General features: G+C 44.0%; 1 protein-coding gene across 1 annotated transcript in view; it reads right to left on the bottom strand.

The window, feature by feature from the left end:
• Positions 1 to 15,042, bottom strand: part of LOC126101224 (43 kDa receptor-associated protein of the synapse homolog) — a 130,191-nt gene that overhangs the window by 53,368 nt on the left and 61,781 nt on the right. The window contains exons 3-4 of the mRNA XM_049911915.1: positions 6,703 to 6,854; positions 1,378 to 1,684 (exon numbers count right to left, since the gene is read on the bottom strand). Of these exons, the coding sequence (XP_049767872.1) occupies positions 1,378 to 1,684; positions 6,703 to 6,854 (459 nt within the window). The remainder of the gene's footprint in view (positions 1 to 1,377; positions 1,685 to 6,702; positions 6,855 to 15,042) is intronic.

Below are 15,042 nucleotides of genomic sequence, written 5' to 3'. Positions count from 1 at the left end.
GGACGAGTCTCGTTTCAAATTGTATCGAGCGGATGGACGTGTATGGGTATCGTGGCAACCTCATGAATCCATGGAACCTGCATGTCAGCAGGTGACTGATGAAGCTGGTGCAGTTCTGAAATAGTGTGGGGAGTGGGCAGTTGGAGTGATATGAGACCCCTGATACATCTAGATACGACTGTGACAGGTGACACGTACGTAAGTATCCTGTCTGATCACGTGCATCCATTCATTTCTTGATGCAATAATTTACCAACAGTCATATGTATTGTAGAAATTTATTTTATGAACATAAGAAATTCATAAAATAAATTTCTACAGTACATACGGCTGTTGGTAAATTATTGCATCAAGAAATATATGCCAGCCGTTGTCCCATGGTCCATAATGTATCAACAAAGATGCATCCATTCATGTCCATTGTGCATTGCGACGGACGTGGGCAGTTCCAGCAGCACAATGCGACACGCCGCACGTCCAGAATTGCTACGGAGTGGCTCCAGGAACACCCTTCTGAGTTTAAACACTTCCGCTGGCCGCCAAACTCCCCAGACATGAACATTATTGAATATTCAGAACAGCTCTCCACCCCTTTGTACTCTTTCGGATTTATGGACAGCCCTGCAGGATTCATAGTGTCATTTCTCTCCAGCACTACTTCAGGCATTAGTGGAGTCCATGCCACGTCGTGTTGCGGCACTTATACGTGCTCGCGGGGCCCTACACGATATTCTTTGGCTCTTCAGTATATGTTAGTACTAAAATAAATTTTTAATCAAATTTTCGCTTGTCATTTTCACTCTGCAGCGGAGTGTGCGCCGATATGAAACTTCCTGGCAGATTAAAACTGTGTGCCGGACCGAGACTCGAACTCGGGACCTTTGCCGTTCGCGGGCAAGTGCTCTACCAGCTGAGCTACCCAAGCACGATTCACGCCCCGTCCTCACACCTTTACTTCTGCCAGTACCTCGTCTCCTACCTCCCAAACTTAACTGAAGCTCTCCTGCGAACCTTGCAGAGGTAGAGGACTTTCCCGCGAAAGGCAAAGGTCCCGAGTTCGAGTCTCGGTCTGGCACACAGTTTTAATCTGGCAGGAAGTTTCAAATTTTCGCTTACTTGAAGTTTCTTTCCTCCGTTCCTCCCGATTATTTGAACTTCTGTTATTACGAACTCTCGGTGATTTGAATTTTTTCCCCGTCCCTCGAGTTTCAAAATATTGAGAGTGGATGTTGGATGTAGTTGCTTTGAGATGATAAGATTAGCACAAGATTGAGTAAGTTGGCAGTGGTTGGGAGATTGAGCAGTGGAGGAAGTGTGTGTATGTGTGTGTGTGTGTGTGTGTGTGTGTGTGTGTGTATGTGTGCCGGAGTGACTGACCTGCAGCTCGAGCGCGGGGTCCTGGATGGCCTGCGCGATGTTGTGCGCGCGCTGGAAGGAGTCGAGCGCCTTGCAGAAGCCGGCGAGCTCGAGGTAGACGGAGCCGACGGTGAGGTGGACGTGGCCCGCCGTGCGGCACTGGTCGCACTCGTTGTACAGCGAGTGGCGCGCGTAGGCCAGCGCCCGCTCCAGCGCGCCCAGGCGCTCGTGCGCGCGCGCCAGGTTGAGGTACGCCTCGGCCCGCAGGTTGGGCGAGTCCGCCTCCTCCGCCAGCGTCAGCTGCCGCTGCGCCCACTCCACGCTCTCCCTGCACAGCCGCGGGCGCACCACCGCTCACCGTCCGTCACCCGCTAATGTGCTGCTGCTGCTGCTGATGATGATGATGTTTGGTTTGTGGGACGCTCAACTGCGAGGTCATCAGCCCCGTATCCCAATTTTTTGACAGTCCAATTTTTTATACAGTCCAATCTAGCCACCGTCACGAATGATGATGATGATGAAATGATGAGAACAAATCAAACACCCAGTCCCCGTGCATGTGATGCTGCTGCTGCTGCTGATAATGATGTTTGGTTTGTGGGGCGCTCAACTGCGAGGTCACCAGCACCCGTATCCCAATTTTTTCACTGTCCAATTTTTAACACAGTCCAGTCTAGCCACCGTCACGAATGATGATGATGATGATGATGAAATGATGAGGACAACACAAACACCCAGTCGCCGGGCAAAGAAAATCTCAACCCGGCCGGGAATCAAACCCGGGACCATGTGACCCAGAGGCAGCAACGCTAGCCACCAGACTGCGAGCTGCGGACACCAGGTAATGTGGATGCACTTTTCGCGGCACGCTCTCAAACACTTTCCCTGTACAGTGCTAGAATCATCAACACCAATGGCATACTTGTCTTTGTAATACAAGCAATCTTTCTACATCAGGTGTATTCACGGTTGACAGCGAACAACCCTCCAACACCAGTACTGTAGTTGCGATTCATCTATGCGCTTCTAACACAGATTTTTTTCTGGACTGCTTCAAATAAGTCTCGTGCGGTTAGAAAAATAGTACCCGTGGCTCCCGGATCCCAGTCCAGTTGGGGTGCAGGAAATAATCTCCTATTATCAGGGAAGAACCCATTCCTTCCGATCAAAGCTGTTAGTAACATACAAAGTTCTACGAGGTTTGCCCAGAAGGTAATGCACCATACTTTTCCAAAAATTAATAATTAATTGAAACCCTCACCTGCTGACAGGTTTTGTTGATATACCTCGATGGGGACAGCCGAAAAATGTGTGCCCCGACTGGGACTCGAACCCGGGATCTCCTGCTTACGTGGCAGACGCTCTATCCATCTTTTTTTTTTTAATCTCATTTTGTACTATATTATTCGTTGAATTTGTTTGGGGTGGACGTCCGATTACACCCATTTAAGTTCTTTGTTGATCCGTTCACTCAGTTTTTTTTTTATTACAGAGGGTAGCTAACCCTCCGACCGAGCACTCTGAGCTACCGTGCCGGCCAATCCATCTGAGCCACCGAGGCACACAGTTTCAGCTGTCCCCATCGAGGTATATCAACAACACCTGTCGGCATCTGAGGATTTCAATTAATTATCATTTATTCTAGAAAAGCTGCACGGTCATTAGTGGTATCAGTTCTTTCGAGAACAGCTACTATCTACCCAGCCACTGACCTTCGCCTGTGCGAATGCGCACAGGTTGCCCGAACTCTTACAGGAATCGTCATCTTAGTGTGCGCGAGTAATGAGTGGATGGGCAAAGATCTATTAGATACATTACGTATGTAGATTGTGGACATTTGGGAATGTGGGTATCACGGGAAGCGTGCAAGGGATAAGTCCCTGCAGTCGCGCTATTCATGTGTGTCCTCGGTGGCTCAGATGGATTGAGGATTTCATTTAATTATCATTCCCGGCACGGTAGCTCAGCGTGTTCGGTCACAGGGTTAGCTGCCCTCCGTAATAAAAAACTGAGGTAATCGATCAGCAACGAACTTAAAACGGATGTCTTACGACGTCCGCCCCGAGAAGATGCAGCGAACAAAATGAGACTAAAAAAAAGATGGGTAGAGCGTCTGCCATGTAAGCAGGAGATCCCGGGTTAGAGTCCCGGTCGGGACACACATTTTTTGCTGTCTCCATCGAGGTATATTAACAACACCTGTCGGCAGTTGAGGGTTTCATTTAATTATCATTTATTCGAGAGAAGTTGCACGGTCATCAATGGTATCTGTTCTTTCGAGAACAGTTACTATCTTCATTTATTTACACCCTATTTTTCCACGTAATCTCCATCCCGTTCTATGACCTTCCTCCAGTGGGAAAGAAGAGCGTGTATGCCCTGTCGGTACCAATCCTTGTCCTGGTGGCGGAGCCAGTGCTTCACTGTGTGAATCACCTCCTCATCGTCCTCAAAATGTCTTCGACGAATGACATCTTTTAATGGCCCAAACAAGTGGAAATCCGAGGGGGCTAGGTCAAGTGTGTCAGGTGTGACAGCCGTGGATGGTCTCCCCGACCACTGAAAATCGTGGAGCTTCCGTACCCACCGACTAACTGCACGTCTGATGGTAATGTTTAGTTTGTAGGGCGCTCAACTGCACGGTCATTAGCGCCTGTACAAAGTCCCAATGTTTACACAGGCCAATTTTTACACAATCCAGTCTAGCGACTGTCACGAATGATGACGATGATGAAAACACAAACACCCAGTCCCCAGACATAGAAAATCCCGAACAAGGCTGGGAATCAAACTCCGTGATCCGGATGCAGCAACGCTAGCCACTTGACTACGAGCTACGCACTAACTAACCGTAAATCCGTTGACAGCAGATGCTCCATGTGAATATTCCCCACAGTTTCTTTCACTGCAGTAAGAAACTCGGCACGTTGCTTGTAACGTACGAGGTGCATTCAAGTTCTAAGGCCTCCGATTTTTTTTCTAATTAACTACTCACCCGAAATCGATGAAACTGGCGTTACTTCTCGACGTAATCGCCCTGCAGACGTACACATTTTTCACAACGCTGACGCCATGATTCCATGGCAGCGGCGAAGGCTTCTTTAGGAGTCTGTTTTGACCACTGGAAAATCGCTGAGGCAATAGCAGCACGGCTGGTGAATGTGCGGCCACAGAGAGTGTCTTTCATTGTTGGAAAAAGCCAAAAGTCACTAGGAGCCAGGTCAAGTGAGTAGGAAGCATGAGGAATCACTTCAAAGTTGTTATCACGAAGAAACTGTTGCGTAACGTTAGCTCGATGTGCGGGTGCGTTGTCTTGGTGAAACAGCACGCACGCAGCCCTTCCCGGACGTTTTTGTTGCAGTGCAGGAAGGAATTTGTTCTTCAAAACATTTTCGTAGGATGCACCTGTTACCGTAGTGCCCTTTGGACCGCAATGGGTAAGGATTACGCCCTCGCTGTCCCATAACACGGACACCATCATTTTTTCAGCACTGACGGTTACCTGAAATTTTTTTGGTGACGGTGAATCTGTGTGCTTCCATTGAGCTGACTGGCGCTTTGTTTCTGGATTGAAAAATGGCATCCACGTCTCATCCATTGTCACAACCGACGAAAAGAAAGTCCCATTCTTGCTGTCGTTGCACGTCAACATGGCTCGGCAACATGCCACACGGGCAGCCATGTGGTCGTCCGTCAGCATTCGTGGCACCCACCTGGATGACACTTTCCGCATTTTCAGGTCGTCATGCAGGATTGTGTGCACAGAACCAACAGAAAAGGCAACTCTGGAGGCGATCTGTTCGACAGTCATTCGGCGATCCCCCAAAACAATTCTCTCCACTTTCTCGATCATGTCGTCAGACCGGCTTGTGCGAGCCTGAGGTTGTTTCGGTTTGTTGTCACACGATGTTCTGCCTTCATTAAACTGTCGCACCCACGAACGCACTTTCGACACATCCATAACTCCATACCGAGCGAGGTGGCGCAGTGGTTAGCACACTGGACTCGCATTCGGGAGGACGACGGTTCAATCCCGTCTCCGGCCGTCCTGCTTTAGGTTTTCCGTGATTTCCCTAAATCGCTTCAGGCAAATGCCGGGATGGTTCCTGTGGAAGGGCACGACTGATTTCCTTCCCCATCCTTTCTTCACCCGAGCTTGCGCTCCGTCTCTAATGACCTCGTTGTCGACGGGACGTTAAACACTAATCTCCTCCTCCTCATAACTCCATCACCACATGTCTCCTTCAACTGTCGATGAATTTCAATTGGTTTCACACAACGCAAATTCAGAAAACGAATGATTGCACGCTGTTCAAGTAAGGAAAACGTCGCCATTTTAAGTATTTAAAACAGTTCTCATTCTCGCCACTGGCGGTAAAATTCCATCTGCCGTATGGTGCTGCCATCTCTGGGACGTATTGATAATGAACGCGGCCTAATTTTAAAACAATGTGCATGTTTCTATCTCTTTCCAGTCCAGAGAAAACAAATGGGAGGCCTTAGAACTTTAATGCCCCTCGTACAATACCTACAGACGCTATTTTGAAACTGTCCCGCAGCTACGCTAACTGTCGGAAGGGATGAAAATTGGCGCGCTCACTCAGGAGACATCAAATAATACAAACGTAGCGTTTCGCATTCATAGTATTGTTTACGGCTGAGAAAAAAAATGCGATATATTACGTTTTGTGGGCAACCCTCGTAATAGATGCTGTACAAATTTTTCTTTCATATGTAATACGACGAACCGACTCTGATGATCCTGCTACAGCCTAAGCCTTTCGTGGTTTATGGGACACATATTTCCTACTAGACTAATATCCAGGTTTCAGCTATGGGACGCCTATATCTCAAATTTGTGTATTGCTAGCATGTAGTAGGATGCTTTTGGAATTTGGAGAAAAATACTGCCGACTGTGGAATGGATATATAGAAGGCTGTGAGCGATCAAAGTGGCACAGTGTGCCTGTTTCAAGAAAATGAAATCAAATAACCATCTTTCCCGGTCCAAGAATGTCTCAATTAACTAAACGTGTTACCTTTTACATCGTAGATAATGTTTTAATACGTTACTACACACCACAGCAATTCTGCCGGCTTGTACATAATTTGTATGTAGTGGGACGTACATGCCACTGAAAACTTCAGAGAGAGTAGGAAATATTGCTGTTTGGTATGTCAAGGCCATCCTCAGAGGGGAAGAAGGAACAGAAAGGCAATGTCTCCTGCGCACTTGTTTTTGACCCCATCCATGTGAGGTGATGATGTAGCCTAGCAGCACTCTAGTCGTCTCTACTGCGCATGTTCGTAACTGCTCTCTGCCATAGGCCAGCGGCTGCTGCTCACCTGTACTTGCCCCAGTCCATGTAGGCCTGGTAGAGGTAGCCGAGCAGCGTGAACTTGTCGTCCCTTCTGCGCATGCGCTTGAGCGCGCTCCGCCACTTGCGAACAGCCGCCTGCTGCTTGTGCTGATTGTACAACCGCAGTCCCTGCTCCACCTGTAAAAAGAGTCGTCACATGTATTCTACGAGCTGCTTTTGCACACACTTCTTCAAGAATCAAATACTGGTCTGCCCTGTCAGATGCAAAGTACTTGCCAAGTCGAGTGTCAAACGGAAATATGCGGCCTGTTGACAAATATTTTTGCCTATGATGATCACAAATGATATGTAAGAACAATGTTGTAAAATAAACATAACTTGTGCTTTGCTGAAACTCAGCACTAAAATATAATAGCACGAAACGTATAAAACCTGTAAAATTTCTATAAAGACTTGGCAGTAGCTTTACAGCGACAATATTAGTGATTGCTAGATTGTCAAACTAGACTTCTACTTTCTTATCTAGCAGGATTTGCTGTACACCTTAATACCAGCTATGTGGCTCTGCCATATATTTCAATTGATCGTCTAGTGGAGGACTTGGTAGTAGGTGACGATACATCATTGATTAATATTCATAAGTAAAAATTCTTAGATGTTAATGCAATTGAGCTGTGTTTCAATCATACACCAAGAAAAAAATAGTTTTGGGATCCAAGCATTTGTTTTCGATGGACGTCGAAAACCACTAAATTAAGTCAATCCTAGTTTCGATTCAATTGCCAAAACTAAGAGGTCTTCAGTTTATTGGGCCATTATTAAAATAAATTAAAAATAACTTCAATTCTAAATCAAAGATTTGGTAATAATTTTTTAAAAATGTCCTTCTATTTCACACTGTAGAACTATCTGTTTCTCAACCAGTACGCAGTATTTGAGCGTTGCACCCCATTTTTGCGATTGCAAATAATAAAGTAGAATTAAAAGTTCTAATTAGACTAGGGAATATTACAGCTGTGAACGTAAGTTTTTGAGCACTTCAACGTAAAGGTATTATCATTTGCAACTTTATTAAAAGTAATTACAGTAGCAACGTGATATATACAGTCAAAGTTCATTAGTAATAACATTATTATCGTTATTCACGTCCTGTGATACGTGATCTGAGAGCAGATGCGGCTATAGAATACGTACAGACATGTTACCACTAATTAGCTTTGCTCTGATGTCTGTCCATCAGATTTGAGTTTCTCTTTAAAGTTGATTTGTTCTCTGGAGCAAACAATTTTTCTTTATCTAAAGACTTTCATTCGTTTTCTCTCAGCTCACGATCAGCAACTCTACTCCCAAATTAATTTATAAAAACTTCGTATCAAAATTTTTGGGCTTGAGTGTACAGTCATTGACATACTTGACGAGAAGCTCTACAAATGCAAACTCGCTCGTTCCCAACAATCCTTTGGTGCCCAGTCACACGATCAACATGACCTTGCGACTTGGCATCCTTCTATGTGTGGCCTGGAACGAATGTGCATTATAGTTCCATCGACATCTTCTTGGTTATATCTCAGGAGAGGCCACAATCCGGTGCAGTAGGTTCCAGTTTTATACAGAGTTCAGTAACAATTAAGGGGCAGCGGCGTCACACAAAGGTTTGTGCTTTAAACGAATAATTCCGTTGATTGGAAGACTTTAGTTCTCAATGATAGTGGTGGCACGAAACGCAATAATAATCAAAGTCCGACAGCATCGAAGCGTGTCTAAACTAAGTGTTCGATCGACAAAAATATTGAAGTCCTACCTGTGCGAACCTGCTGATTTTATACACGAGTCGCCCAGCAACAACTGCACAAGTCTAGGAATTTCGAATCAGTTAGAGAGAGCCTCCCAGACAAAAAGTTCGCAATTGCAGCTGACGACCGCCGAAAGGAGTTAAAGTATCGCAGCTTGAAACTTGGCGAAATTTTCTGTGTACCGCAACGGCAGAAGTGCACAATTTTCTATGTAATAGAAATCAACAAAAATGGTGTATCATGGAAACGTACTGCCACGCACCTCTCACAGTTTTTCACAAACTAGCGTCACAATTAACCAGCCGATGAGAGAAAGTCAAGCACTTCCACATCAGTAAAAGGGATGGACGATGGCTAGCTCAAAACACATAAACTGAAATAATTCTTAAAATCGACCGCATGTTGTTGTTGCTGTGGTCTTCAGTCCTGAGACTGGTTTGATGCAGCTCTCCATGCTACTCTATCCTGTGCAAGATTCTTCATCTCCCAGTACCTAATGCAACCCACATCCTTCTGAATCTGCTTAGTGTATTCATCTCTTGGTCTCCCCCTACGATTTTTACCCTCCACGCTGCCCTCCAATATTAAATTGGTGATCCCTTGATGCCTCAGAACATGTCCCACCAACCGATCCCTTCTTCTGTTCAAGTTGTGCCACAAACTTCTCCCAAATCCTATTCAATACTTCCTCATTAGTTATGTGATCTACCCATCTAATCTGTAGCACCACATTTCGAAAGCTTCTATTCTCTTCTTGTCTAAACTATTTACCGTCCATGTCTCACTTCCATACATGGCTACACTCCATACAAATACTTTCAGAAACGACTTCCAGACACTTAAATCTATACTCGATGTTAACAAATTTTTCTTCTTTAGAAACGCTTTCCTTGCCATTGCCAGTCTACATTTTATATCCTGTCTACTTCGAACATCATCAGTTATTTTGCTCCCCAAATAGCAAAACTCCTTTACTACTTTAAGTGTCTCATTTCCTAATCTAATTCCCTCAGAATCACCCGATTTAATTCGACTACATTCCATTATCCTCGTTTTGCTTTTGTCGATGTTCATGTTATATCCTCCTTTCAAGACACTGTCCATTCCGTTCAACTGCTCTTCCAGGTCCTTTGCTGTCTCTGACAGAATTACAATGTCATTGGCAAACCTCAAGGTTTTTATATCTTCTCCATGGATACCTACTCCGAATTTTTTTTTGTTTCCTTTACTGCTTGCTCAATATACAGATTGAATAACATCGGGGAGAGGCTACAACCCTGTCTCACTCCCTTCCCAACCACTGCTTCCCTTTCATGTCCTTCGACTCTTATAACTGCCATCTGGTTTCTGTACAAATTGTAAATAGCCTTTCGCTCCCTGTATTTTACCCCTGCCACCTTCAAAATTTGAAAGAGAGTATTCCAGTCAACATTGTCAAAAGCTTTCTCTAAGTCTACAAATGCTAGAAACGTAGGTTTGCCTTTTCTTAATCTTTCTTCTAAGATAAGTCGTAAGGTCAGTATTGCCTCACGTGTTCCAGTATTTCTACGGAATCCAAACTGATCTTCCCCGAGGTCGGCTTCTACTAGTTTTTCCATTCGTCTTTAAAGAATTCGTGTTAGTATTTTGCAGCTGTGGCTTATTAAACTGATTGTTCGGTAATTTTCACATCTGTCAACACCTGCTTTCTTTGGGATTGGAATTATTATATTCTTCTTGAAGTCTGAGGGTATTTCGCCTGTTTCATACATCTTGCTCACCAGATGGTAGAGTTTTGTCAGGACTGGCTCTCCCACGGCCGTCAGTAGTTCCAATGGAATGTTGTCTACTCCGGGGGCCTTGTTTCGACTCAGGTTTTTCAGTGCTCTGTCAAACTCCTCACACAGTATCGTATCTCCCATTTCATCTTCATCTACATCCTCTTCCATTTCCATAATATTGTCCTCAAGTACATCGCCCTTGTATAGACCCTCTATGTACTCCTTCCACCTTTCTGCTTTCCCTTCTTTGCTTAGAACTGGGTTTCCATCTGAGCTCTTGATGTTCATACAAGTGGTTCTCTTATCTCCAAAGGTCTCTTTAATTTTCCTGTAGGCAATATCTATCTTACCCCTAGTGAGATAAGCCTCTACATCCTTACATTTGTCCTCTAGCCATCTCTGCTTAGCCATTTTGCACTTCCTGTCGATCTCATTTTTGAGACGTTTGTATTCCTTTTTGCCTGCTTCATTAACTGCATTTTTATATTTTCTCCTTTCATCAATTAAATTCAATATTTCTTCTGTTACCCGAGGATTTCTAAGAGCCCTGGTCTTTTTACCTACTTGATCCTCTGCTGCCTTCACTACTTCATCCCTCAAAGCTACCCATTCTTCTTCTACTGTATTTCTTTCCCCCATTCCTGTCAATTGTTCCCTTATGCTCTCCCTAAAACTCTGTACAACCTCTGGTTCTTTCAGTTTATCCAGGTCCCATCTCCTTAAATTCCCATCTGTTTGCAGTTTCTTCAGTTTTAATCTACAGGTCATAACCAATAGATTGTGGTCAGAGTCCACATCTGCCCCTGGAAATGTCTTACAATTTAAAACCTGGTTCCTAAATCCCTGTCTTACCATTATATAATCTATCTGATACCTTTTAGTATCGACCGCATACGGAAAACAAAGTATCAGCTTCTTTATGACTGAATTTGGCACTCGTCAACACCAAACACGACGTACTTTATTTAACTGGTTATGAAGTAACCATTGTTTCCAGCAGCTTCTTGTATGTATCTTCTCAACCACTACTCCTATCACACAACCGAGCGAGGTGGCGCAGTGGTTAGCACACTGGACTCGCATTCGGGAGGACGACGGTTCAATCCCGCCTCCGTCCATCCTGATTTAGGTTTTCCGTGATTTCCCTAAATCGCTTCAGGGAAATGCCGGGATGGTTCCTTTGAAAGGGCACGGCCGATTTCCTTCCCCATCCTTCCCTCACCCGAGCTTGCGCTCCGTCTCTAATGACCTCGTTGTCGACGGGACGTTAAACACTAATCTCCCCCTCCTCCTCCTACTCCTATCATTACATGTGTGGCATCCATATGCTGGCGTTTACCTGAATCTTTTTTGTCGTATTGTTTACGTTTTTTAAAGGGAAACTTAATTTCTTGATTTGAAGTACCTGTAACACCGCCAAAAACACATAAATATACGTTGTAGTATGACTGTACAGTATCACGCCCTAGGCCGCTGCATTTGCGTACCTGGGGAATGTGTAATTAGCACTGCTTAATTTTATTAATGAACAGTAATTAAGCATGACTGGCAGCTAAACCATAATTGTTAAGCGAATTTCCATAGTATCATTAAGTAGCATTAGCTCAGCTGGATCCGACAGTCTCTCTGAATGTAGCATGTTACTTATTTTGTTGTTGTTGTGATCTTCAGTCCTGAGACTGGTTTCATGCAGCTCTCCATGCTACTCTATCCTGTACAAGCTTCTTCATCTCCCAGTACCTGCTGCAACCTACATCCTTCTGAATCTGCTTAGTGTATTCATCTCTTGGTCTCCCACTACGATTTCTACCCACCATGCTACCCTCCAATACTAAATTGGTGATCCCTTGATGCCTCAGAACATGTCATACCAACCGATCCCTTCTTCTAGTCAAGTTGTGCCACAAACTCCTCTTCTCCCCAATTCTATTCAATACCTCCTCATTAGTTAAGTGATCTACCCATCTAATCTTCAGCATTCTTCTGTAGCACCACATTTCGAAAGCTTCTATTCTCTTCTTGTCCAAACTATTTATCGTTCACGTTTCACTTCCACACATGGCTACACTCCATACAAATACTTTCAGAAACGACTTCCTGACACTTAAATCTATACTCGATGTTAACAAATTTCTCTTCTTCAGAAATGCTTTCCTTGCCATTGCCAGTCTACATTTTATATCCTCTCTACTTCGACCATCATCAGTTATTTTGCTCCCCAAATTGCAAAACTCCTTTACTACTTTAAGTGTCTCATTTCCTAATCTAATTCCCTCAGCATCACCCGATTTAATTCGACTACATTCCATTATCCTCGTTTTGATTTTGTTGATGTTCATCTTATATCCTCCTTTCAAGACACCATCCATTCCGTTCAGTTGCTCTTCCAAGTCCTTTGCTGTCTCTGACAGAATTACAATGTCATCGGCGAACCTCAAAGTTTTTATTTCTTCTCCATGGATTTTAATACCTGCTCCGAAATTTTCTTTTGTTTCCTTTACTGCTTGCTCAATATACAGATTGAATAACATCGGGGAGAGGCAACAACCCTGTCTTACTCCCTTCCCCACCACTGCTTCCCTTTCATGTCCCTCGACTCTTATAACAGCCATCTGGTTTCTGTACAAATTGTAAATAGCCTTTCGCTCCCTGTATTTTACCCCTGCCACCTTTAGAATTTGAAAGAGAGTATTCCAGTCAACATTGTCAAAAGCTTTCTCTAAGTCTACAAATGCTAGAAAAGTAGGTTTGCCTTTCCTTAATCTTTCTTCTAAGATAAGTCTTAAGGTCAGTATTGCCTCACGTGTTCCAGTATTTCTACGGAATCCAAACTGATCTTCCCCGAGGTCAGCTTCTACTAGTTTTTCCATTCGTCTGTAAAGAATTCGTGTTAGTATTTTGCAGCTGTGGCTTATTAAACTGATTGTTCGGTAATTTTCACATCTGTCAACACCTGCTTTCTTTGGGATTGGAATTATTATATTCTTCCTGAAGTCTGTCTCATACATCTTGCTCACCAGATGGTAGAGTTTTGTCAGGACAGGCTCTCCCACGGCCGTCAGTAGTTCTAATGAAATGTTGTCAACCCCTAGTGAGATAAGCCTCTACATCCTTACATTTCTCCTCTAGCCATCCCTGCTTAGCCACTTCCTGTCTATCTCATTGTTGAGACGTTTGTATTTCTTTTTGCCTGCTTCATTTACTGCATTTTTATATTTTCTCTTTTCATCAATTAAATTCAATATTTCTTCTGTTACCCACGGATTTCTACCAACCCTCGTCTTTTTACCTACGTGATCCTCTGCTGCCTTCACTACTTCATCCCTCAAAGCTACCCATTCTTCTTCTACTGTATTTCTTTCCCCCATTCCTGTCAATTGTTCCCTTATGCTCTCCCTGAAACTCTGTACAACCTCTGGTTTAGTCAGTTTACCTAGGTCCCATCTCCTTAAATTCCCACCTTTTAGCAGTGTCTGCAGTTTTAATCTACACTTCATAACCAATAGATTGTGGTCAGAGTCCACATTGCCCCTACAAATGTTTTAAAATTTAAAACCTGGTTCCTAAGTTTCTGTCTTACCATTATTTAATGATACGTTCTAGTATCTCCAGGCTTCTTCCATGTATACAACCTTCTTTTATGATTCTTGAACCAAGTGTTAGCTATGATTAAGTTATGCTGTGGGCAAAATTCTACCATGCGGCTTCCTCTTTCGTTTCTTTCCCCCAATCCATATTCACTTACTACATTTCCTTCTCTCCCTTTTTCTACTAATGAATTCCAGTCACCCATGACTATTAAATTTTCGTCTCCCTTCACTGTGTGGATAATTTCTTTGATCTCATCATAGATTTCATCAATTTCTTAATCATCTGCAGAGCTACTGTAGTAGGCGTGGGCTCCGTGTCTATCTTGGCCACAATAATGTGTTCACTATGCTGTTTGTAGTAGCTTACCCGCACTCCTATTTTTTTATTCATTATTAAACCTACTCCTGCATGACCCCTATTTGATTTTGTTTTTATAACCCTTTATTCACCTAACCAAAAGTCTTGTTTCTCTTGCCACGGAACTTCACTAAATCCCACTATATCTAACATTAACCTATCCATTTCCCTTTTTAAATTTTCTAACCTACCTGCCCGATTAAGGGATCTGACATTCCACGCTCCGATCCGTAGAAAGCCAGTTTTCTTTCTCCTTATAACGACGTCCTCGTGAGCAATCCCCACCAGGAGATCCGAATGGGGGACTATTTTACCTTCGGAATATTTTACCTAAGAGGATGCCATCATCATTTAATCATACAGTAAAGCTGCATGCCGTCAGGAAATATTACGGCTGTAGTTTCCCCTTGCTTGCAGCCGTTCGCAGTACCAGCACAGCAAGGTCGTTTTGGTTAGTGTTACAAGGACTGATCAGTCAATCATCCAGACTGTTGCCCCTGCAACTACTGAAAAGGCTGCTGCCCCTCTTCAGGAACCACACGTTTGTCTGGCCTCTCAACAGATACCCCTCCATTGTGGTTGCGGCTACGGTACGGCTATCTGTATCGCTGAGGCACGCAAGCCTCCCCACCAGCGGCAAGGTCCATGGTTCATGGGGGGAGGTTACTTATTTTGGGCGCTGTTAATTTTAATGATTGTACTGAATTTACTCTGATTGTTGCCAGCATCATTGAGTTCATGGTTCAGAGTAGTTTCAGGGGTAAGATAAGGCTGCAACCTGTCTCCACTGTTGTTCATATTATTTATGGATCATATGTTGAAAACAATAGACTGGCTGGGTGAGATTAAGATATGTGAACACAA

This window comes from Schistocerca cancellata, chromosome 9 (assembly GCF_023864275.1).
Source record: "Schistocerca cancellata isolate TAMUIC-IGC-003103 chromosome 9, iqSchCanc2.1, whole genome shotgun sequence".
Taxonomy (NCBI): domain Eukaryota; kingdom Metazoa; phylum Arthropoda; class Insecta; order Orthoptera; family Acrididae; genus Schistocerca; species Schistocerca cancellata.
This window is presented reverse-complemented; position numbering and strand designations above follow the sequence as displayed.